Source organism: Cebidichthys violaceus, unplaced genomic scaffold (assembly GCF_023349555.1).
Source record: "Cebidichthys violaceus isolate CVI_PGR_0920_01 unplaced genomic scaffold, fCebVio1.0.p SCAF_123, whole genome shotgun sequence".
Classification (NCBI taxonomy): domain Eukaryota; kingdom Metazoa; phylum Chordata; class Actinopteri; order Perciformes; family Stichaeidae; genus Cebidichthys; species Cebidichthys violaceus.
The window spans coordinates 317,356-343,263 of NW_027176289.1; the positions used below are offsets into that span (position 1 = coordinate 317,356).

The 25,908-nt window shown below is 46.5% G+C and overlaps 1 protein-coding gene across 2 annotated transcripts; it reads right to left on the reverse strand.

The window, feature by feature from the left end:
* Window positions 1-2,037: 2,037 nt before the first annotated feature.
* Window positions 2,038-25,908, reverse strand: LOC137869503 (ubiquitin-conjugating enzyme E2 E2). Of its 2 annotated transcripts, none has more exons than XM_068706914.1 (6): window positions 25,750-25,908; window positions 23,969-24,184; window positions 23,025-23,075; window positions 8,133-8,265; window positions 5,513-5,660; window positions 2,038-4,580 (listed from the first exon to the last, which is right to left on the reverse strand). In XM_068706914.1, the coding sequence occupies exons 2-6, from the start codon at window positions 24,145-24,147 to the stop codon at window positions 4,483-4,485; spliced, it is 609 nt and encodes a 202-aa protein (XP_068563015.1). In that variant the 5' UTR covers window positions 24,148-24,184; window positions 25,750-25,908; the 3' UTR covers window positions 2,038-4,482. The 2 variants fall into 2 exon arrangements, with proteins under 2 accessions (XP_068563015.1, XP_068563014.1); XM_068706913.1 differs by having other exon boundaries at window positions 23,969-24,155; window positions 25,750-25,907.

Sequence of the window (25,908 nt, forward strand, 5' to 3'; positions counted from 1 at the left end):
CTCTAAAGAACAATACAGGGGCTTAACATGTTCTCTATGGTTCTCCAGCTTAGTTTATTTGAAAGAGAACCTCTAAAGAACAATAGAGGGGCTTAACATTTTCTCTGTGGTTCTTCAGCTTAGTTTAGTTGAAAGAAGAGAACCTCTAAAGAACAATACAGGGGCTTAACATTTTCTCTGTGGTTCTTCAGCTTAGTTTAGTTGAAAGAAGAGAACCTCTAAAGAACAATACAGGGGCTTAACATGTTCTCTGTGGTTCTTCAGCTTAGTTTACTTGAAAGAAGAGAACCTCTAAAGAACAATACAGGGGCTTAAAATGTTCTCTATGGTTCTCCAGCTTAGTTTACTTGAAAGAAGAGAACCTCTAAAGAACAATACAGGGGCTTAAAATGTTCTGTATGGTTCTCCAGCTTAGTTTAGTTGAAAGAAGAGAACTTCTAAAGAACCTCACAAGGGTTTAAAAAGTTCTCTGTGTGGCAGCGGCGCTATATAGAACCTCAACCTTTAAGAACGGCAGAGGAACCGACATATTTCTGTGCTAAAGACAAGATGATAAATAGAACCAGGAGCATGAGAACAGTGAAGGCTCTGTGGGAGCAGAGTCTGGGATGGTGGAGGAAGCAGCAGGGGACCCCGAGCTGAACATATTTGGGAACATGTTCTCCTCGTCGGTTCAGTCCAGGCTGCCCTCGGTCTGTTTTAGTCTTGACCTCAGACCTTGTGATGTGTTTCATACCAGAACCACAGCTCTCTGACGTTGTTCTGCTGCAGCTTGTTTTCCAGCTTCAGCTTGCAGGCGTCTTTGGTTAAACTTTATTTAAATTGTCATATACATCTCTTTTTGGTCATTTTATGGCCGTTTGTAGTATTTATGTGTCTCTTTGTAGTGATTTAGTGGCTGTTTGTAGTATTTTTGTGTCTTTTTTTAGTAATGTTGAGTCTCTTTGTAGTATTTTGTGGCTGTTTGTAGTATTTTTGTGTCTTTTTTTAGTAATGTTGAGTCTCTTTGTAGTATTTTGTGGCTGTTTGTAGTATTTTTGTCTTTTTTATAGTCATTTTGTGTCTCCTTTTAGTCATTTTGTGTCGACAGCCACAGATATTGAATTATTTTCCCTTTTTTTTGTCAGAGCATTTGATTCATTGATTTCTTTTAGGGTGTAATGAGCAATAACAACAATATCACAAATGTTTTTGAAGACCAACCCTGCCTTTAACTTACACAAGTTGCCTGTGATGACCAAATGGTGAGGAGACTAACAGGAAAACACACACCTCTCCCAGGGACAATTACACTGATTACAATGCTGACATGCTGACGTTCAGCCGCTGTGATGTTTGTGCAGCATTGCTAACATTTGGTGATTAGCACGAAACACGTCAAGAACAGCAGAGGCCGATGGGAAAGTCATTAGTTCAGCTGGTGTTTCATCATAAAGTGTTGGAGAAATGTACATTTTGAATAAGGGTGATGAACCGTAACTATAATTCACGATGAGAGGAAGATGAATATCTGCACTGAATGTGGCATCAATCCATCCGATAGGTGTTGAGATACAAACAACCACACTGTCACTGACTGCGCTCCCTGAATTAAATATCATTTAACTTTTGGAAGAACAGAAAAAGTGACTTCAGCGATATTGAAGGATATATTTAGGATGTCAAACTGATTAAAAACAGGTTATAAAGATAAAGATAAAGTTTACAGATCGACACCGAAGATAATAAAATGAAGGAACAACATTGTTCCTGTACAGCCGGGTGGCTCTTCATTCTGTTACGGTCATTAAAAAAGCAAAAGCAGCACAGAAGCGCCAACGCTAGTTAATGACGTGCTAACGTACTCCGCTAATGTTAGCTCCCACTGGGAAAGTGCCCGGTCTGTATTTGAAGTCTGCCAGTCCTCCAAAAAGAGACGACTTTCATGGAGAATCTGTTGATGCTTTTCCTTGACATCCTGCAGACAACATCACACCTCCTTCATAGAGGTAATAAAAGATAGGGCCGGAGTCATAATGAGCCACACCCAACTGAAGCAGATATCTGATAAAAGCAAACCTTTATTGTAAATGAGCCGATGTTTCAGACTGTAAAGTTTAACAATCAGGCGTGTGTGTGTGTGTGTGTGTGTGTGTGTGTGTGTGTGTGTGTGTGTGAAGATCAGTGAGCGACGATGAGTAAATATTTGACGCTGCAGTCAAACACAAAATCCCAGACGAGAGCCGAGCAGTTTTTTTTTTTTGTTTTTTTTTTTTCTCACAAGCCGACCACAGTGTGTTTTATTGGGTGCTTCAGTAATACAAGTGCACAACAAACCACTCTGCAATTGCAAGAGGTGGCGGGTAGCCAGTAAATATACAAGTCCTGCCTCTTTCACAGGCAGACCTATACTTTTGTGGTCTGCCTCAAAAGCCTTTGAAAAAATACATACAGTACAAACAAAATCAGAGGAAGTTAAAAAGCATGAAGGATCCATTGACGCAAAAACCTTCCTGTTCCATGCAGATAACATATCGATGACAAAATACAAAAAAAAACAACCAAAACAAAAACGAGGAAAACAAAAGTCAAAGCATAATATTCTGCATGTTTGTTCCAGGTGCCACTAAGAAAAAAATGAGAATACATACTGTATAGCTGGAGGACAATGCGTATGATATTTATAATATTCTGTGTTGTTTTTTTTGTGTGTTTTTTTTTTCTCCAATACAATACTTCCAACATTCAGATATTGGAAAATAAAAATCCCAATCTACTCTTTGTATAAAAAAGAAGCTTTCAAGTCAACAAGGAACAAAAGGACATTTTTTTGACTTCATTGATTTTTTTTTTTTTTTTTCTAACACAGAAAAGGTAGATAAAGGAGGAGGAGGAAGGTGATAGGAGGGCAGGTTTACTGTTGCACTTAGTGAGTGTGCTTTGACAGACTAAAGGCCTTAACACACTGGGGACGGGGATTTTTTTTTTGTGCGATTAATTCGCACGTAAATCTATTTTTTCCCAAACAGTTATTGAGTACTTTCACACAAATATTATAACGGCAAAAAAGAGTCCGGATTTTTTTCCCCCCCGGAACGAGACGAGGTGTTCCGAGCTTTCGCAACGCAAATTGACCAACCATTGAGGTTGTGCAGAACGGGTCGAGTTATTCATAAAAACAACAACGCAGAGGCTCCATAGTCTGATTCAAGACAAGGAAAACTTTATTACTCCCTTCAACCTTGACAAAAGGCAGACCAGATCCACTCCTTCCGTTCTTACCTTTCACAATAAAACCCCCCAGTACACTGTACTTGTTTTTTTACCAGAGGGAACTCAAATTCACTCAAAGGAAACTCAAAAAGACAGCTTACAGCAGTTTAGGCTACGCAACAGTTCACCTCAGACAGACGGTAGGATCAATGATCAGTAGGATCAATGATCAATGATCAGTAGGATCAATGATCAATGATCAGTAGGATCAATGATCAGTAGGATCAGTGATCAATGATCAATGATCAGTAGGATCAATGATCAGTAGGATCAGTGATCAATGATCAGTAGGATCAATGATCAATGATCAGTAGGATCAATGATCAGTAGGATCAGTGATCAGTAGGATCAATGATCAGTAGGATCAGTGATCAATGATCAGTAGGATCAATGATCAGTAGGATCAATGATCAATGATCAGTAGGATCAATGATCAGTAGGATCAATGATCAATGATCAGTAGGATCAATGATCAGTAGGATCAGTGATCAATGATCGATAGGATCAATGATCAATAGGATCAGTGATCAATGATCAGTAGGATCAATGATCAGTAGGATCAGTGATCAATGATCAGTAGGATCAATGATCAGTAGGATCAGTGATCAATGATCAGTAGGATCAGTGATCAATGATCGATAGGATCAATGATCGATAGGATCAATGATCAATAGGATCAATGATCGATAGGATCAATGATCAATGATCAGTAGGATCAGTGATCAATGATCAATAGGATCAATGATGAGTAGGATCAATGATCAATAGGATCAATGATCAATAGGATCAATGATGAGTAGGATCAATGATCAATGATCAATAGGATCAATGATCGATAGGATCAGTGATGAGTAGGATCAATGATCAATGATCAATAGGATCAATGATCGATAGGATCAGTGATGAGTAGGATCAATGATCAATAGGATCAATGATCAGTAGGATCAATGATCAATGATGAGTAGGATCAATGATCAATAGGATCAATGATCAATAGGATCAGTGATCAGGATCCTGGTAGTTGATCCTCTGCCAGCGTGAATCTATTAGAACCTTTTACTTCAAGTCTTGCAACTAATTCGTTTTGATAGCGAGTATCGCGTTCTCGTGCCGTTTGTTGGTCCCGCCCCCCCCGTTGTGTGAAGGCCTTAAGGGTGAGAGAGAGAGAGAGAGAGGTAGAGAGAGGTACAGTGGCGGGTGAGGGAGGTGCAGGAGGAGACGGTCGGTGGTCTATGTGGCGTATCTCTTCGTCCATTGCTTGGCTATTCTGTCATGCTCCGTTCTGTTGGTCAGGTACTGTGTGGCGATGCTTCCCACCAGAGGGTCGGCTGAACAAAAAGGGTAGAAAAAGGCAGAGAGAGGATATTTAAAATCACGAAGCGTCAATAAATCACCTCAGCTTGGCGGGACGATCGCCCCTGGCGACAGTCAACATAGTTACTGTAGTACATATCAGAACACGGGAAGCTTCTTTAAATGTACAGTTTATAGTAGTTATGTCAGGTTAGAAAAAAAACAAACTGAACTACAGTTGAGTGATTTCCCTCCACACTCACCATGATTGATATAAATGCAATTCTATTTCATTCCAGACTGTTAAGCCATCTCCCAGACTCACGCTGGTTGCAAACTATAAAGAGTTTTGCCTGAGGAGGGGGGGGGCAGCATTCATTTTATTATGGTGTGGTTGACCTTCAAGTAGACTTGATTACACCGTCTCAAATTCAGCTGTATCAATAACCGGTAAATCATATTAAACGGGCAAAGACAACCCAATCGGCAGCAGCAGCAGCAGCAGCAGCGAAGGACTGCGGAGAGCAGCAACAATGAAAGCGTCTGAAGAGGATCGTTCCCCCGTAGTCAACACTTCTCACAAGATGTTCATCTGTTAAAAAAGAGGTGGAGCCACTGACCCATGTATTCTCGCTGCTTTGTAAACTCATTTCCCAGCATGCACGAGTGCACGACAGTTTGTTCTCAAGCCAAGGACAAATCGTCACTATCGTTGCTCATATTCATTTTTTCATTAAACACTTATTGTGGATCCCGTCTCTGCTGTGGACATGTGGTTTTATTATTTACAGCGTGCCAACGATCCGTCGCCGAGCGACAACGAGGGGGTTTGAATTGGTCGTGGGTCGCGGCGCTTATTACTGCACTGTTATTAGGCCCTTTGAGTAAGACGCGTTCACAGAACTACGACAGACTTCACAATAAAATAAAAAAAAAAAAGCATCAAGCAGACGCTGCAGAGCCTCACCTGGGTTACAGTCTGTGAGCAGGGAGCAGATGGACAGCAGCACCTTGGAGATGGTGAGCGCGGGGCTCCAGTTGTCCTTCAGGATGTCCAGACAGATCACCCCCTGACTGTTGATGTTGCAGTGATAGATCCTCGTACGGAAGGTGACCTGAGGACGGCGTGGAAGTTTAGAGACAGAAAATCGGACTTTGCAACAAAACAAAAAACGGGAACCGTTTGCTTTAAAGAGGAGAGAGAAGCCTGCGCTGCATTAATTATTTACAAATAATTATATTCCAATAAACAACAACTAAAATAGAAGGATGTTTCCATTTTAACACGATGAATTTTGCCGATAATGAAAACAGGAAAATAAAATGGGCTTTAATTAATTGCATAACAGTGGGGAAACCACGGCTCTACAGATGTTTGAGAACACTCCTGTTACGTAACATCGGGACGAACACGGAGAGTTCAGATCTGATAACATCTCAAACACGTTCGCCGTGGATCGAGTGAAGGAAGAGGATTTGGTGCGTGAGGATGAGGAGCTCGTTATAACGCAGTAATAACAGGCGAGAGACGGAGGACGGGCGAAGGCTGCTGTGGTGCCTCTCGCCTCTCTTATTTCACGTTCTATGGATCAGTACCGGAGTGATGGGATCGCTCCATCGAGGGACAGTTCACACCATTTGTCTCTGGTGCATGTAGCCACAAATATGCAGCACACATTAAAAAATAGATATATATTTTATGGCTCACAAACAGCATCTGGTATCCACCAATCCTCATGATAGTCTTAATAAATCACACCAACAGAGGGCAGCATGGTGTAAAACCACAACGACCGTTTTGAATATTGGACCCGAGTGTTGATTCATTCCTTTACAGCGGTAATGATGATCAACCAGTCTAGTGTTAAATGAATGAATTTAGGAATTTATGCTCAAACTGTGCCCCCCCCCTCTCAAAAAACGACCTTCCTCTGTTCCTGCAGTCCGTCCCGGCTCAGACGTTGAGCTTGACATCTGCTCGGTTCTGACACATGACACCACTGTTTTGCCCCCCCCCCCCCCGCTGCTCCAATCACCAACATCTGGCCCTCCTGACCCACCAGAGAAAACCTCTAATGAGCCTTGGCATTCCCAAAAAAAAAAAAAAAAAAAAAAATCACACATGGGCAGGACGTTATAAATAACCGACCGCTCCGCCTCCGCAGATCCAGAGCTCCTCTCCTGGCCCGAGTTCAGAAGCAGAGACGCATCCACCTGGTGAACTTGTCAGCGCTTGTTTCTGAGTTAAAATAAAATAAAATGAGAGTCGGATTGTGGATCTAAAGCTACCGAGCCTGAGGTCTGAGAGCATTCGGCAACTGAGCTTCACTGGAGCGTTTCTGTAGCGAGGGAGTGCGTGGCAGCTACAGGCCGAAGGGTTTGGTGTGTGTGTGTGTGTGTGTGTGGAGGGGTTTGGCTGCAGTTCACAGTGTGTCGGAGGGATAGGAGGTATTGGAGAGGGTGGGGGGGTGGGGGTGGGGGTGGGGGGCGGAAACACTCAAGTCCCTCTGGCAACAGAAAGCTGGGCCGGAGCCTGTGGATTTGTTTGAGTCTGCTGTCAAACACAGAGCTGGTGGTTACCCAGCACAAAGAGCGAGAGGAGAGGGCGAGCGAGCACGGGGAAGGGTTTCCATAACAGAGAGAGAGAGGGGGGGGGGTCCACTCAACGCCCTTAAAGCGCTCAGAGGACACAGAACCAGCAGACGGACGGGTCGGGATTAGAGCTCAAGATCACGACGATTCCTCACAAAAGAAAAAGTTCAAATCGAGCTGCAAAAGAGTGCACAAGAAAAAAAATACCACCACGACATCGGTTGTGACCGGTACGGGGCCGTGGACCGGTACGGGGTCGTGGACCGGTACGGGGCCGTGGACCGGTACGGGGTCGTGGACCGGTACGGGGTCGTGGACCGGTACGGGGCCGTACATGACATCTGAACTGCCTGAGTGACTGAGGGACTGAGAGACGTACGTCTGTGACGATAACGATGGAACAAATGAAAAGGTTTCGTTGTCGTTTAGTTTTGAATGCTCTCTCTCACCCATTTTTACAACTGGTATCGAGGCTTCTTTGTGTGATCGTTTGAAAGAGATGTCTGTTCATGCCTGGACCAGAACTTACACGATTTAGTGAACAGGTGTGTGAACCGGTAAATGAACAGAAAGCCCCGAGTCACGACTTCATCTTCAACCAGTAAACACACGCTGTCAGACCGGGCTCTATGAGAAGTAAGATGAGGAGAGTCTGTGCTGACAACACTCGTGTTCACATCAGAAGAGTGTGTGACATCTGGTAGTGTCAGCAAACCCGTCCACAATTATGAATATCTTTGAATATGAAAGGGCCGCAAATTATGTTTGTATTATGGAAGAAAATGTGCGCTCATACAGTGTGTGTGTGTGTGTGTGTGTGTGTGTGTGTGTGTGTGTGTGTGTGTGTGTGTGTGTGTGTGATCTCTTTAACTCATGTAATGACCCAGATATTTCCTCCACACTCTTCCTGTTGCTCTGTGCAGGAAGTCGACGCTTGTGTCCGCTCACTCAAAACATTAAAAATAACGTAGCAGTCGCGTCTGCTGGCTGCCGACCTTGGGGGGTTTGAAGGGGTAGTCGGGGGTGAAGGCGATGTCCAGGAAGAAGACGCCCCCCTCGTACACGGAGCCCGGGGGTCCCAGGATGGTCGACCTCCACTCGTAGATGTTGTCTCCTTTGGGGCCGGCGCTGCAGAAATTGAAACAAAAGACGTGTTAATATGTTAAATCGGCGCGTTGGACTCGACAGCCTGGTGTTACAAACCGCCAGCGGGCTGACGGAGATTTGGGGGGCAGGGGGTGGGGGTTGGGGGTGGAGGGGCAGGGGGGTGAACGCCGGCTTCTGACAAGTTAATGACGGAGATTTGGGGGAAATGCCGAAGCCGTGGGGGTTTGAGGGGTTTTCAGTTCAGGGTGATTTTAGTAGGATTTAGATTATCTTTCAAAATGTTGATTGGAAGATTAGATTACCTGCTATTGGGAGTAGTAAGTACAACATTAGTAGAATATTTAGAGGCCAAGCGACGCAGCATGATTTCATATTCCGGCCCGTCTTCATTCGCGAGATGAGTATTTAATGCCGAGGGTCACATCTGTTGTTTAGGCCCAGTAATTAATGCTATTTCCATATTAAGGGCTGCCTTCCCCCCTCCCCCACTGTTGTTTGTGGTAAGACCCGGAGCTGGCACGGAGCCAGGAGGAGACCGGGGACAATGTCCAGATCACAAAGCCCGGGACGGCGAACAATCCCTCCGGTTTCATGTAATTACCTGGGATGGTGTTTAACGCCAAGCCTTTAGTTTACTGGCACATGTGTGCACGCAAACAGCCCAACGCACGCACGCACGCACACACACACACACACACACACACACACACACACACACACACACACACACACACACACACAGGCTTTTGCTTTCACTCAAGGCTGTTGCATCACCGTTCACTTTTATTCAGACTTAAACCAATAATCTCAGAGATTTCCTGTGCAACAACCTCAAACTGTTAAAAGTCTGGCATCAAGCGCATCCTTGGAGAAACGGATCGTTCTCCTTAAGCAGAAAACAGAGACGTTTCCTTGCCTCCTTCAGCATCAACACATGCCTATTCAAAGTAATCTACTTTGCCACTCTTTCACACACGCTGCCCCTCTATTAAGCCTTCTTTAATGAGCTGATTATCATCACCGCTTCTCTGGGGAATTATTTTTCAACGTCGACAGCGACGTCGCCAATCTGGACACCGTGTTGTTTCGGGCACAAAGAGAAATCTTTTTATATTTTGTGAAAGTATAATAAAAGCAAAGAATGTAAAGGGGAGCGTGCCGGGGCCAGTGTTGGTCCACGAGAAGGAGACGCATGCGGAGAACTCCTCTTCGTAAACCTACTACTTAAACTGCAGTCGTTGAGAACTGGCACCAGAAACATGGAGGGGTGCTCGCTGTCAAGAACCGGCGTTAAAGAACATCAAACAACGTTGGGTTCATTTGTCTCTCTCTCTCTCTCTCTCTCTCTCTCTCTCTTCAAACGAACATCTGTGGTCGGACAGAGAGAGCGCTATCTGAACCGACTGCAGGAAATGACCCCGATATACAAGGATTCATAGGCTCCCAGAGGCAGATGTTGACATCCGATAGCCAACAGTTACTTGTGCTGGGAAAGCCTGTCATAACAATATAAAGTGAGGGGAGAACCGCAGTTCATTGGTGGTCGTGTTCAGCTGTTCCTACATTCTCCCGTTGTACTTAAGTGAAGTTCAATTGGAGCGGAGGGATTCAATATTTCCATCATGCCTCGGATGGGATGAGTTTTGACAGGAGGCTGTCAGGTTGCCAAAACAAATGTGTTCAATAAATGACTCACTTGACTGAAGACATTCGAGTAGGTAACAGAAGTTCTTTGACTAATTGATTAATCTGCTCTTTATTTATTGCCCCTCTGCAGATGAATGCAAATGGTCCTCCTTAGATCTGGTGGCTAAGAAAGAGCCGTAGATGGGACTACTTTTCATGTGGTCACAAATACCCACATTTTTGCCACCAGAAGTGACACGAGAGGGCGGAGCTAAGTACACCTGAACGCTGAGTTATGACTTTTTTTTTAGGCGACCAAAATGTTTCATGAACTGAAAACACACAGTGAAAGGATTTAACTCCCAGACAGGACAACAATGTGGCAGCGACCTGTCAATCACAGTAAGCCCCGCCCTAAAGCACACCCTGCTTTATGGTCTGTTTGACTCTAAATGGAGCATAATGTACTAAATGAACATCATGCTGTATTGAAGAAGACTGTAAACTAGAGATTGAGACCATAAACTCATGTTTACAATGTTTACTGAGGGAATAAATCAAGAGAGAAGTAGAGTCATTTTAGACTAGACTTCTATACAACCAGAGGAGTCGCCCCCTGCTGGACACTAGAGAGAATGCAGGTGTAAGGCACTTCCTCATTGACTTCACCTGGTGTAATAAAGTTGATCCTTATTAAACTGGTCTTCCTGGATGATCTTTCACGTCTCACCTGTACCTGAAGCAACACGCCTACACCAACAGCAGCCGCTCGCGGGTTTTCGGTCCGAATGCTAAGACGACGCTTCGACCAGACCAGGTGTGTGGAGGCCAGAAAGTAGGCAGAGATTAAACTCTCTTCATTCCATTCTTCACAAAAATTGCCTTGGAGGAAAGATTGTCTCAGGCCGTTCAGAAGAGCTATAAACACCTCAGCTGTAGTCGGGCGACGTGTCGCACAAACTGGTTCATGTCAAGTCCTGCTTGTCGTGATCCTGATAGAAACATCAACTGAACCTCCAGCTCTTCTCCAGCTCTTCAAACATGACTTCATACGTTTCCTGTGCTGCTGACAGAAAACCCTCATAGAAAAGCCTAGTTTTCCTCGCCCAAGGTAATCTTCCCCCCACCTTCTGCGCTCAAGTTAACAACTTCCTTTACCGCCACAGCTATTCACAAGCCTCCTTGACGACCGCGCTGAAAGAGGCCGACGACTATTCCTATTTCTAAACTTCATCCAATAAAAAAAAAAAAGCAGATGCTCACTTCCCTCAAAAAGGCCGATGATGGCCGTGATAATAGCTCGGACGCGGTGGAAGAGATAAGAGACGAGCGGTCATGGCGGAGATCCCCCCGCTCAGGAGGCGAGAGCGCTGTCGGGGGATCTGACAACCGCACAAGGGGCCGTGGATAAAGGCTAAGTCAATAGCAGAATGCGCATGCCGCCGCCGGTGGTTGCTCGGAGACGCCCCCCCCCCCCCCCCCCCCCCCCCCACCTACTCGGGCGTTCCTGCGGCGCTTTGTTGCAGCTCTTTCAGTGTCTGACAGGCTTTGGGATTCGACTCAATCCGCAGCATCAGAGGGAGCGTTTGACGCTCGCCAGGCGTTAATTAACGCACGCTTAATGGCGCCGGTTAAGTAGCCGATGACTCCTTGACCCTGGTTAATAGCGACGCAGGATACGCCGCTCTGCAACCGACGTATCCAATTCGCAGCGATCATTGGGTAATCGAGGCGTTGTATGAATTTTAATTCGGCAAGGGCGACCTCACGCCGGCATTTCTCCAGCGGTGCGTCTCCTCACTGAATCAAAGTCAATGGAGGCGTTAAGAAGAACAAACACACAGTGATCTAAACAAAAACAAGTCTTTTCTCTCTCTCTCTCTCTCTCTCTCTCTCTCTCTCTCTCTCTCTCTCTCTCTCTCTCTCTCTCTCTCTCTCTCTCTCTCTCTCTCTGACAGATCCGCTCGGCGCAAACGCGTGACCTGAACCGGCGTAAAAGTGCTGCTTCTGGGCTTTCGTTTTTTGGAGGCTGCAATAACACTCGTCTCTCTCTCTCTGTGTAAGTAGCGCTACTTCTGCAGTGCGCACCGTCAGCCAAATGCCTTGATTCACTGGGTATTTGGGTCATTAGTTTCAGGGGTCCGGGACCCGTCGGCGCGCGGGTGTCCGTGAAGGAACCCACTTTAGACAGCTGGGCTGCTTCCCTCCGTAACGGAGCAGCGTTCTTTACGTTCAATCATCCCGTGAGTATTTATTTACAATAGAAACAACAGTCCTGATCCTTCACTAGGGCGGCACAGTTAATCACGAAAACACTGCGTATTGTGACTTGAGTATTGCCATGATATATCGTGGGGCCTCTGGAGATTCCCACCAGAGTAGAAGAGCAATATACCGCAGAGCAGACGGGCAACACAAAAAGGACTAAACTCATGTGTAGAGGAACCCGTGATTTAAGCCTGATTTTGAGGCAATAGCGTGTTAATGAGCAGGAATGTAGCACAACTTGAAAGCGGTGCTCCGTTGATTTAAAGTGAGGGTGAAAGGTTTTCTTACAATGTTATTTTGCTTCCAGGAGTCTCTGTGAAGGAGGTCTTCACAGTACATTAGCAGGGGCGCAGCGCATCACGGACGTTTATTTAATCTGCTGATTTAAAATGTGAAAGCTCAACAAAAATCAGTGACTAATGGAGATAAATCATCTCAAAGCTGATGAAAGTGAAACGTGATTATATGTTTGGCGCAGTCTTTCACTAAACGTAGCATCAAGCACCACGACTCAGTGGTAGAGCAGTGTTGTGTTTGTGGAAGCGGCGAGGGAGTAATTTGCGTCCCACGCTGACCCGGCTCGGCGGTTTTCGCCTCGACAGAGACTCTCCGGCGCACACAGAGGCTGAGAAAGATCGGAGCGAGGCGGCTTTCAGAGGAGGAGGAGGATTAAGAAAACGGCTTCTTCTTCAAACATAAAGGAACACTTTTACCACTTCTTTCATTCCCTGTTCCAGAAAACTATCCGAGCTGTGACCCCCCCCCCCCCCCAACCCCCCGTAATAAAGACGGCGGTAATCATTTCCATATATATTGAATGACCTTTCCTCCCCCGCGATACAGTGCGGTATGTGAGACCAGGGTGCCCATTTAATCATCCTCAGAGCCTCATTTCATAGACAGGGCGATCGGCAGATTGGTGCCAATGCAGGAAAAAAAAAAGAAAGAAAAAAAAGATAACCTTTATCTCGTGGGCTAATCTATCGCCAACTCTTATCTTGTCACCCAGAGCCAATTCCCACAGACATCAGAGCTCGGGTTAAGTTGATGAAAGCGATGTAGTCATGAGATAGGACCGTACCACTCACATGGGGAACGCATCAATCAATCTACTCTGATCACATTGACGGGGCAGGTAAAGAAAAAAGAGAGATATGAAAGTACATTTTGGACGCTGCGACGACAAACCAGAATAAACTCTTACAAAGTGAAAAACTGGAAGCAACCACTGTTAAAGAATGCCAAACCTAGCGGGAACAAACAAGTCATGTGAAGATAGTAAACGAGTCTAACAGACACTTCCATTTAGAAATGTGCCCCGAGGCTTTGTTGTGTTCTTCCGACTTTGTCCTTTTTCACGTCTATGTTAGTTGTGTGTTCTACTTGTGTGTGAGGTTCTTTTAATGAAACCGCTCCACGGTCCACTGGTGAGACCTCAGAGACCAGCCTTGTTAGTGCGAGACCGTACGCAGGAGCTACCGACGATTCACAGCAGGCGTCATCGTCCACAGGTCAAGAATATGCAGACGATGCTAATCTCTTTTTAGCCAATTGTCCGGTTGTGTCAAACTAAGCGTCTAACCTGTAGGCTCGCGAGGGGTTCTGGTGGCGTTGGTGAGATGTCTCTTATAAAGCGGTCACAAAGTGATTTTGCCGCCCACGCTTTGCAGCCGATGCCGATATTGGTTTTATTTAGCTCAAGTGGAAAATGTCAGCCGCTGTAACGGATGCACCTCGTGGAAAATGTCACCGTGTTTGAGCATAAGGAGCACGTGGATTGACGTTGCTGCATAAAACCCGATGCCTGTAGGGATTCATCGCTGCCGACGTGAATCCATTCTGCCCACAGCCGTTCTGTGAAACGCTGTTTTAACGGCCGCCTTTCAAGCCTAAAGAGGGGGGGGTTCGTTTGATACACCAAGACGGGGTTGCATTCAAAAAAGATCAGATCGATGGAATATCGCTTCAACGCGACAACGTAAAAAAAGAAAGAAAAGAAGGTCAGAACAGCAAATGTTCCCGGTGAAAACACCAGACAGCGAGTCACACGGCGAGCTGTTTACAGGAGCAGGTAAATAGAAGTGCAGAAACCAGTAATTGAATGTGAATCGGTGTGTGTGTGTGTTTTTTTGGAGCTTGTGAATACCGCTGCGCACAAATAAAAGCCATTATCTGCATTATTCGCCGCTCCGGCTCGTTTCCCCCCGCGGCCGTTTTTTCCCCCCTCCTAATGGCACCGTCGTTCAGTTAAGACCTTCTTTTCTATCAGCGTGGCTGCTGCTGTTATCAGAAGAGGAACTTTAATGAAGCAATCTCCACCCCCCCCTCCACCCCCCCGACCGTGAAAGAGCCCCAAGACCAATTACTGTGCAGCTCAACGGTCCGAGGTGACACCTCCTTCCTCTGTGCTCTTGTCTTCATTGTCTCAAATGACATGGTTTGTTTTTTAATCAAGCCTTTTATTGTTCATGTGTCCAATGAAATATGCAATTACTGACCGGACGGTCTATCCAGCAACAACACGGGGGGGGGGGGTTATTCTCACAGGAGGGAAACCTTGCATCAATCTAAACCGCAGCCGGTGTTGGATTGAGGAAGTGGACTTCTAAAGAGAGGGGTTGAAGAACCGGCCTTTCACTCAGGAAGTTTGTCCCCGCCGAGGCTTTAGAGTCACATTAACTGAGCTGTAAGTGAAGCAGGGGATCTGTTTATTTTCCCCAGCCTTCCGTTTGAATTCAGCCCGATGCGTCTTGAGGTACGGCAGAGAGTTGGGTTTTTTTTGCTGCGGTAAGCATTTTTTTTCTCTTCTTTTCCTTCTTTCTTTTTTTTCTTCCCCGCATCTGAGCCGCTGTGCGCAGCAGCAGCAGCAGCAGCAGCAGCCGGCGTCTGATGCAGCGCAAATGTTTGCCTCTGGCTAAAGATGAATAATGCAGGGAATATATCTGTACAATAACAAAAACACACACACACACACAGGCTTTGCATGAAAGGAAACGGCATCATGAGTCATAAGAAATATCACTTATCCAACAGAGCGTCGCTGTAGCGTGTGCTCGGGGTGGGGTGGGGGGATGACACGGCGACGTGGAGGAAAATAAAAAAGCTCTTGTTCCATTAATGAGGACCTCGTGACCCTCCGAGCGAAGTTGCGCAATTTGGCAGAAAATAAAAACGTTTTGAGGTGCACACGGTCTGAGATATTAATCACAATTGATGCGGATAGTAGCCTCTTCTAAACAATCTCTGAACATTAGAGCAAAAGAGAGTGTGTGTGTGTGTGTGTGTGTGTGTGTGTCTTCTTCGAGGGGTGATTATAAACATTTGCTTTTGCATGAATAAAACGAGGTGGAATTTGTGCTGACGTGCAAATCGCTGCAGCAGTCCAGGGATTCACAGGAACACCGCTTCAGGAAAGGAAACAACAAAAAATTTGCCTCAGAGACGAAACTGCAGCCTCTTGCAATTTAGAAACTAATTTGGTCGAGAGTACGATGCTGATATTTTTTTAATTTCACAGGCCTGCGCCGAAGCCTCTTCAGCCATAATTAGAGACCCTCTTCAGCCGCCCTCCACTAGAGCACTCTGGGCGGCTGAGGGAACGGACTTATTACCGAAAAGGTCAGCGATCGGAAACAAGCCGAGTCCGATTGGTCGGTTTCTATTCCCCTCGACGCCGCGCCGGCTCTCAGGTTAGCAGGTGGAGGACGGGTTAAACGAATCAGCGCGGAGAAAAGAACATTCCTAAGAGACGTTATCCGCTGGTTATTATTCACTTTCTCCATCTGCAACCAGATGAGCGTTAACAGTTCGTCCCCCTCGGCCTGCAAATATCATTAAGACACTTTAAAGCGTCTTGGCAGGAGCTCTGATCTGTAGCTTCAGGGGGGACATCCGTCAGGCTCCCTCGCTCGCCAAAAAAAGATTCCTCTGTTTGCTTTCGTGTCAGATTACCCATCAGCCAAACTGCTGTCTTTAAAAAAAACAAAAAAAAACGAAGTGTCCACCGTGGAACCCATTCGTAACATTCTGGACAAGTGTTTGCCAGAAAAAAAGAAAAAAAAACTCGCAAACGAGGACATTGAGAATTCAAATGACACGCGTGAATCATGGCGGGCCGCGTTTTTCGCTGTCAAACAAAGTGCCGCGGTGGAAAACATTAGAGGATGAATGAAACCGGCGTACGCTACCGTCGCTCTGCAGGAGCACGTTTATTTCTTATGTGTGAGGAGAAGAGAAACGAGGAAGGAGCTCGGGGGTTGTTTTTTTTTGCTCGGGATGGAAACGATGTCGTGTCAGACGTTTCATAGGTAAGAGAACAAACCAGCAGAACCCGGTCTGGTGCCGTCCATCTGTACTGTAATGTCCTTCTGCTCCTAAGATATAATACATGTCCTGTAAATGTGATAAGATCTTCAAACTGTTTATTTCCTGTTCATTACTGCAAACTAAGGGCCTTTAGTCCCCCCCCCCCCCATAAGCAGCACACTTGATTGTGTGGTAAGTTTAGTCGTTTATACACCGTAAATTCCGGACTATAGAGCGCACCTATATATATGTCCCCGTTGAAACTACATACATACCGCAAATGCTTTTTTCTTCTTCTTCAGAACAGTGCTTTTAACAGTACTAAAGTTGTCTTCTTCAGTATCGCAACTGAACAGCCTGAAGGTATGTAATCACTTCGTCACACACATTTTCTCGGCGTCGATTCACTGATGCCGAGCGTACGTGCAGCAGCTCTACTTCCTTCTTCGACCGCCAGACGGATGGCTTTTAACTTGAAAGCCGCATCATATGCATTTCTCCGTGTCTTTATCCATGACGAGGGGGCGCGCACGAAGCGCAAAATGGGTGATCTGAAGAACTAAGTGCGAGTGAGTTTTGCCGAAACAGTTTCATTGGTCCACTGTGACCTGTTCGGTAATTTCCCTGGTCTGATATGACGAGGTTCAATGTGTTCGGCGGCGGGAAGCTAGTTAGCCTGTGAAAATTCATCAATTAGCCGCATCGTCGTAAAAGCCGCAGTCTCAAAGCGTGTGAAAAAAAGTAGCGGCTTATATACCGGAATTTACGGTATATATACTAAATGTATATATTAACACGTCCACATAAACAGGCTCAGGCTTGCTCAGTCGCGTCAACACGACATCAATCACAGCAGACATTTGTCACTATTTTTCCTGACTTTGTATAAACAAAGTGAATATTTGATCAATCGATAAGGAAGAAGTAGCGATTCACTTTGGTTGTACTTGCTTTTTAAACTTCCATAGTCGCTCTTTGCTTCCGCATTCGCGACAACTCAACAAAACCACGTGTCCGTTTGGTATTTGCTCGTTCTTTATCTCAGAAGCATTTCATCGACGGTTGATTTTTGACCCAACGTCCTCAGTCTCCGTGCCGACGCAAATGTTCTGATCTGCTTCGGGCGCGGATGTCTCCCAAGAAGAGTCCGTTTTTTTTATTTATTCTGCTCGGTGAACAAAGCGCTTCTGAAGCGGTCGTCTTCGCGAAGCTCTTTAGCTTTCCTGCAGAGCGATGAACAAGACCTTCGCTGAAAGGTCAGGAACAAGCCAGCGTCGGACACAGATGGCTGCATAGAACTCATCAATATTTATAAAAAGGCGCCGATTATGGAACGAGACATCGATTAGGGTCGATTCCTCTGAGGTCAAACGAAGCCGTCGTCAAAAAAGACAAAAAAAAAAGAAGCGTTTGCTTGTTTCTCGTTTTGAATTGAGTCACATTGCAAAAAAAAAAAAAAATCCAACACGGAAACATGAACGCACAACAACCGGGAGGTATCCCTGCAGCTCCTCCCCCTCCTCCTCCCCTTGCCTCCGGTCCTCATCCCTCCGCCCCCCCTCATGAATATTGATTACCCCCCCACCCCCCCGCTGTGCTTAATGGTGAAGCTGTGAAAAATGATGCTGGCACAGAATCCCCCAGAGGCCTGGCACAAACTAACAGGCAGCCGTCACAGACACCAAGACCATCCCAGAATGAAGAGGTCAGAAGCTACGACGAAGAGAGCCTCGTGATAATGGAGATACATATTCATGTCATGGCTTTAGCGTGCGTCGTGGCAACCAGCTGTGTGTGTGTGTGTGTGTGTGTGTGTGTGTTTCGAGAAAAAGGCCGTTCCCTGCAGCTTCGCATGATGTCATCACGGGGGCATTACATCACACCAGGAACATTCGGGGACCAGAGAAGCCTGTTTGTTCCAAAGGGGACCGGCCATACATTGCAGCTGTGCTAAAAAAAAAAAAAAAAAAGGAGCGACATTTGAGGTCAGCTGAAGCTCTAATCAAAAGAGGCAGACATTACAAAGAGTTTGCTTAACCCCCCCTCCATATTTCCATTTATAGCTTAACAGCCACATACAGTGTGAGATATCTTAATATAAGAACTTAACTCGCTCTACATTGCAGGACCAGAACAATGCTGATGCATTACAGTGAAACCCCCCCCCCCCCCCCCCCCCCCCGAAGCAAGACTCAAGAAGAGTCCAGCGGAGACATTAAAGAGTCAGTCAGAGACGACAACCACCTCACGGAGCCAACGGCGGTTTAATGAGCCAGCGATCTACAGCTGCTAATATCTGCCTGTGACTCATCCCGACTGGCAGAAGTTGACGCTCACCAGCGAGAACCACGGTGCTATTTTTGTCGCTTACAACAGCAGAGGCCTTTGCACACCGAGTCCGTATTTTTCTTTTTTTTTTTTAAATCTGTCATCCAGTGAAAGTTGTTACGCTCAGAAATCCAGCTTATGGAGCGATGTCTTAAATAAAGATCCAGTGTATTAATGTATATTCTGTTAAAGCGGTCTCCGTCTGTAATGTCCAAAGCATTACAGGAGCTACTCTGTAATTAAGTTTTGTAAATTACTTTCGACTCTCCGGCAACCTTATCCACTTCCACTTCAGTTAGCGGCTTCCTCCATTTCCCAGAACGACTTGTGACAATCTTGACAGAGGAAGGGGAGGGGGGAGGGTGGGGGGTGAACTTGTTACCCAAAATGCATCATGGGTCGTGGCTGCGTTGCACTTAATCTAGTTGAGCCGCCTCGGGATGAGAAATCGGTGTCTCTGCGTCGTCTGCAGACGGATTATTCTGCTGTGATTGCCGAACAATGGCAGCTTAAAAAAGAAGAAGAAGAAGAAGAAGAAGAAGAGGGGAATCTTTGAATCCGGATGGTTTGACACCGAAACCTGACATGTACCATTATGTTTCAGATGGCTGAACATTGTTCTGCCGTCACTCCACTGTGGCTGTAACGAAAGTATCTGTTTTGGCCATCTGTGAGAAGAAGATAAACACATCAAACAGCACAGCGGTCCGGAACCAAGAGGTACAAAACACCAGTAGCTGCTGTTTCAACCACGTCAAAAAGGGCTCTTTGTTTGGATGTGTGCTTGAAGCGCTGGATCAACAGCACAAGGAAGAAATAGTAACAAGTCACAAGAGTCGCAGCGCCGCAATAACAAATGCAACTATTGCCGTCGTAGAACAGCGGCAGCCAGAAGCACAAGCTGGAGGAGATAAGTATGGGAATATGAACCGAGAGGCAGAGAGGAGTATGTATTTATCAGACGTGGAATGTGATTCAGGCGGAAATGCGAGATAAGGCCGTTTAAGAATCACCAGCAGTGTTCCCTGTGGTCCTGGACTGACCGAGTATTTTGAACACTTCAGCGAAAGATCAAACTCAACTATTCTCATAATCGTTTTAGTCATTTAATCCAGGAGAAAAATGCCCAAAAATTCATTGATTTCAACTTCTGAAAATGTGAGGATCATCTGCTTTTCTGTGTTTCGTATCATTGTGTTTAATATCTTTTGGGGTTGTTGTTTTTTTTTGACAGTTGCTCGGACGTAACCGGCGCTGACAGGACGTCGCTTTGTGCTTGAGGAAACAGCAGATCAAATCAATTGTGGAGATAATTGTCAGTTTGCATCCCTAATTTCAGGATGTCAGGCATTCAGTGCACAACTTTTCCGAAGAAGGATGTACTGGAAAAAAAAGAAGAAAAGAGTCTGTCTATTTTCATGACAGAGGACATTCAGCAACACCGCTGAACCTGTCATGTTTCTCTTTCAGCTCATCTAATCCAACATGTATTCTCAGTAATATTACTGCATTATATAAAAAACAAAAACACACACACACACACACACACACACACACACACACACACACAGTGATCCTTTCAGATAAAAGCACAAGCCGCCTGTACAATATACTTGGAAGTGTAAATACTTGACAGTGAGAATAATTGCCGTGTCAAATCCTCTCGGGCGTCAACACGCCGCCGTTTGGTTTTGACGCACGACTACCTGCCGAGGTGACGAGTGAGCCGCCGCGACGCTAAGAGTGAGATAAAGACACATTCTAAATACTTGTGTGTTTTTTTCCCCCAAGTTGTGACAAAGCACTAAAAAGTAGAAAAAGACTCATTACTGTAACGGCGGTTTGTGATATTAAAACGGCGTCTTATTAGACTTATCGGAAAGGGGAAACCTCCCGCCACAGATGTTTCACCAAAATAGATCCTCGACACTTCCAAGGTGTTCCAACGGTCAATTCTGGCTCCTAGCGCACATCTTCACCGAACGACACAAAGCAGAGCTCTCCGTTATGTGAAGACAAACACACACGCACACGCACACGCACACGCACACACACACACACACACACACACACACACACACACACACACACACACACACACACCTGAAGAGGCTGTACAAGCAGACTTCGGATTTTAACGTGACGAAGACGCCAGATTCTCTAAGTGTCGGCAGAGTCAGCGAGGCTCCTCAGCCCCCCCCCCCCCCCCCTCATCCCAGCGCAGCGTTTGCGGAGATGTGCCGAAGTGAATCTCTTTAACACGACTCTTCCTCTCCGTCTGCCTCGTGAAGGGGGGGGGGGGGGGGGGGGGGGTCTGTGACTCCATTTGTCGCAGGGAGGAAGACAGGAATAACCTTTCAGGCTCACCTGGCCGTGAGCAAGCGGCGTACAAATGACGACACCGCGAACCCCTTCATGCGAGAGCGTAAATGGGGCTGCGATCGTTTGCGTGGGAAATTGAATGTTTGACGCACCCCCCTCCTCCTCTTCCTCTTCCTCCTCCTCCCCTGTCATTGTTAACAGAGGGCTAATCTATTTGGGTGCATCACAGAAAACACATTATTAGATTTTGGTATCATTTTGGAGGGCATGAAAGGGAACACACACACACACACACACACACACACACACACACACACACACACACACACACACACAGAAAAGGATTATCTTGAAGAAGCTTAATTGTTTCCCAGGCAACTAGTTCCCCACTAAGACGGCGACTGTGAAATTTCCGCTAGCGATTATTTTACTTTCAAATGACTTACTCGTGTCCTCCAGCTAAATCCTCTATGTGAGCCAACCTAGTTTTTTGGGGGGTGGGAGGAAGAGGGGGGGGGGGTGATGTATTGAAATAGATTAGAGTCCTCGAGGAAAACAACATCTCTTTAGCCCGCAGTACAATAACAAAAAAAAAAACAGGGCCGTGAGCTGGAATGAAAAGGTTAGCTCAATGTTTATCGTTAATGACGGTGGGCTTCTGATGAGACCCAGCGGGGGGGATTAATTCAGGCAATAAACACGGCCGTCCAGGGTGAAGTCATTCCAAATTGCCAGATGACTCATACAAAACACGTTTCCCTTAATCACTTTAAGCAGGTGACCGCCGATCCAAAATCAGCATCTCCCCCGCAAAGCATCCACAATCTTGCCTCCATTTCTTCTTCTTATTAAAGCGAGTGTTGGTCATGTTCTTCAGAAGCATTTTAAGTGATATTTGTCTCATTGGAGCAACACGGTGATCGATAAATCAAATGCACGGCCTCCCCGTCTGTACGCCCGAGTCTGAGAACAGCTGTGAGAACCAACAACAGCCTTGTGCTTCGTTCACGTTCATGGTGGTAGCTTTGGGGGAGTGGCTTTAGAGGCCTGAAGTGATTGGCTGTCAGTGTTGCCGACTTTCTCGCTACGTTTAGAGCTAGAGCTGCTGGCTACTGTCATTGAAAAAGAGTCGGCAACACTGTGGGGGGGGGGGGGTGGGGGCTTTTTCTGTCTCTCTGCTGGTTTCTCAACATTACCAACACTAGTTTTATTTGGCAGCGGTGTGCTGGTTCAGGGGATAATTGTTAAAAACAGCTAATAATCAATGACAGAGTCACTTTGTGTGTTTGCCTTTTAGTCACGTCACAAGAGAGACTGATGCACATGTGCTGTGCCGCTCGCCCGAGACCGTATCTCTTCCTCAAAGCGCTGCGAGCCGCGGCAGCAGCACACAATAACCATTGTCTGTGGTAAATCCCCAGCAGAGCGGGGGACACACACACACACACACACACACACACACACACACACACACACACACACACACACACACACACACACACACACACACACACACACACACACACACACACACACACACACCACACGAGAATCGAAACGGCTTTTTAAAGTCACACTGCTGCTCATTTTCCACCATTTCAGAGCAACCATAATACTGTGATCTAACAGGCTGCGCTTTCAACAGCATGCATTATGTAGCAGCAGCAACAACAACAACAACAACAACAACAACAACAACAACGCCAGAATAGGCTACAGTCTCTCTAATTCACCTGAGATTACCATCTCAAACAAAACACAAACAACAGCATTACAGGAGTGGAGACAAAAGAGAGTGCACTGCAGCGTGGAATTTCCTTTTTCTAGACACAAGAAGCCCCGACAGAAGCCCGTCTCCGCCACATCCACCGCAGCTGGAACATCTGTACGCACGAGTCATTGGAGGAAATGCTGTGAAAAGATCTTCTTACCTGCAGTTTGGAGGTGGGTCTAGTGTTATTTCTGCGAGCTCTTTCTGAATCCTGGAAGAGAAGGATGGTTATCGTTAAAAATCGAATGCCGGGGAGGGAAGATCTCCAGAGGACGATAACGGCTGAAAGGAACGGACGATTCAGCGCATGCAACCAAGTCAGTGTTTGGATCCCGTGAGGAGGTAAATGTTGCTTTTAATCCCAGCGACACGGCATCTCATGTATTCTAAACATCACCACGCAAGTTGTGACTTCATTTGCTGTCCGTATGAAGCATAAATAGAATGTAAAACATGCACGTTTTAGTGTCTGTGGTGCACAAACAAAATGAATAAAAAAGGAGCACCGGGCACGAGGGTGAACACTGTGAGAATTCACAGATAAACCGATGATGATGATGATGATGATTCAGACGGTGAAGGGCAGCGGAGTGCAGACGCCGCTGCTGAGCCGCCGTTAACATAAAACACTTCAGGCGACAGCGACGCCTCTCCGTGCCAAAGGCCCTCCTGGAGAAGGGGGGGGGGGGGGATGTCGGAAACATCGGTCGCTATTATGAGAAAGACTCGAGCTGGCCTCAGACAACTCTTTTGCTCAGCCGGTTGCATAATAACCCTGTCTTCTCCTGTCTGTTTTGGGAGGGGGGGGGGGGGGTAAGTGCTAAGACGAGTGGAGGTAAGCGTCGGAGGTGTAGGAGAGAGCTATTCAAACGAAACAGGCTGGAATGGGAACATCTCTTTCCAACGACATCAACGAGCTGCTTTCTGCGGGTTCAGTGTCGCACTGAATAGCGTGGATGTTTGAGATGACAATGCCTGTGGGACTATAGTCTTTATTTTATAACTTTCACACCCTCGGGGGCCAGGGGAGAGGCCTTTTACTTAAACAAACAACCCGCTCTCTAGAGCCAGCTTCTTTTTGTTCTTTTCCTCCTTTCTTCTTACCTCTTGGCACTAGTCGAAAGTTTAGCGGCGGTTTTACTCGAGATCTTGGTCTCCTTCTTTTTGGGCTGCGCTTGCTCTCGCTCATGTTCGGTGGGTACCGATTCCCTTTGTTCGATATCCGAGCTGCCCCCACTGGTGCTGGGGCTGTCGTCCGGTCTCTGCACTTCGCTGCTGGACATCGTGGGCCCTGAAAAGAGTAACGGCACACCACACGACCTGTGAGCACGGAAGGGGGGGGGGGGGGTAAGCAGATTCCCACTCGCAGAGAGAGGCAATAAAGATGTTATAATGTGGAATTTCCTCAGCAGACTGGGTAGCTTTTGAGGGGGGAACCATGGCTAAGATCGGTTTAATTAACGCTGCCGTACAGCTGGACGTGGATGAGAGTTAAAGCGACATAAAGACATTTGTCAAAGCCTACAGTGAATTACAGACGCATGGGTCCTTTGTTGAAATGAATATAATAATAAGCCTGTCCCCTAATGATCTATTAAGGGTTATATATATATATATAAAACTCGCTAATTGTTTGGAGGACTTTATGTGAGTAGATTTACTGGCCTAGATTTATAAAAACAGAGCTTATTGCTTCTCCCCTTTCTTTAAACAAATACTGCAGACTATTGTGGTTTGAGGTCAACAGTGTGAGCAAATACATGGATATAAAAGCTCTTTATAGCCTTGGGGGGGGCTGATTTAATCGGAAAGTAACACACACACACACACACACACACACACACACACACACACACGTCTCATCGGTGACGGATCAGAGAGGACACTTGAAAATGAGGAGACCATCCGTGAAGACCGAGCATGAATTCATGCCCCCCCCCCCCTCCAACCTCCTTTAACACACGACAAAGACACGGCTAACATACATATGTTGTTACCGTGTAAACAACCAGACCGGTACAAGCTATACGTGAAAATGTGGGGAAGTTAATCCGAACGACGAGGTGGCACGAAAGCGGCGGACAGCTCGCCTTCCCTGGGGGGGCGTTTTCGCGGTACTGATAGGGACACCAACGGCTAAAATGTACACGCGCTCAGTAGCCGTTGGAGATGCCGGAGGCGGGGGGGGGGGGGGGGGGGGGTCGACACGGAGACGTTATAAAGACCCCAAAAAATATCACCGGGGACAAGTTAAGATGCCTGTGTTTTATCGGACATCACTTTAAAATGCCTCGGTCAAACCGGGTAGGTCAACATTTGTGGGGATGAAAAGCACAATATGGGGGTCAAACCGAGCCGTCCGACAAACAGCGACCGTAGCTAACGTTACAAGGCCGGTGGGGAGGAGGGGGGGGTGTTACATTAACGTTACCGACGAGGGGGGGTCATTTAAATAAAAAAAAAAGAAGCTGAACAGGCCTCTGTTGTTTTAAAGTCATTGAAAATACGCATAGAAGAAGGCGTTTCTTCTGTCGGACTCAGTCCGAAACAGCCGACGGCGGCGCGGGGCTGATGGGAGGACGGTTCAGGGCCGGTGGAGCGGAGCGGCAAAGGAGGGGGGGGGCGGTGTATATGCGGGGATATGCGGGGATCCTCGTCGTTTGTGGAGTGTCCACATTGTGCGTTGGAGTGCGGTGACCCTGCCTCGGCACAAAGGGAGGCTCGTCCCACACATCCACCACCACCACCACCACCTCCCCCCTCTCTTTCCTCCTCCTCCTCCTCCTCCACCGTCTTCACTGGAAAAAAACCGACACTTTTCACGGGACATTTACTTACTTTTCGCGTATCTACGAGGGGCGACTAAAGGCGTGTGTCGACATTACCTGGCGGCTGGCCGTCGATGCTGCAATTCCGCGTCGTAATAATCCCACGGTAACCGGAAAAAAAAAGTAATATCCTCACACGGCCGTCTGCTCGCTCCCGTGTCCTAGCTATTTAACTGGAGGTAGGCAGCGGCAGAGAAGCGATTACAGAAAAAACTG

Coding starts and splice junctions, on each gene's coding strand:
- LOC137869503 (XM_068706914.1), bottom strand. CDS start 24,147: ATGTCCAGCAGCGAAGTGCAGAGACCGGACGACAGCCCCAGCACCAGT. Junction 23,076..23,968: donor CTTTCGACTAGTGCCAAGAG/GTAAGAAGAAAG, acceptor CTTCTCTTCCAG/GATTCAGAAAGAGCTCGCAG. Junction 8,266..23,024: donor GACCCACCTCCAAACTGCAG/GTAAGAAGATCT, acceptor CAATTTCTGCAG/CGCCGGCCCCAAAGGAGACA.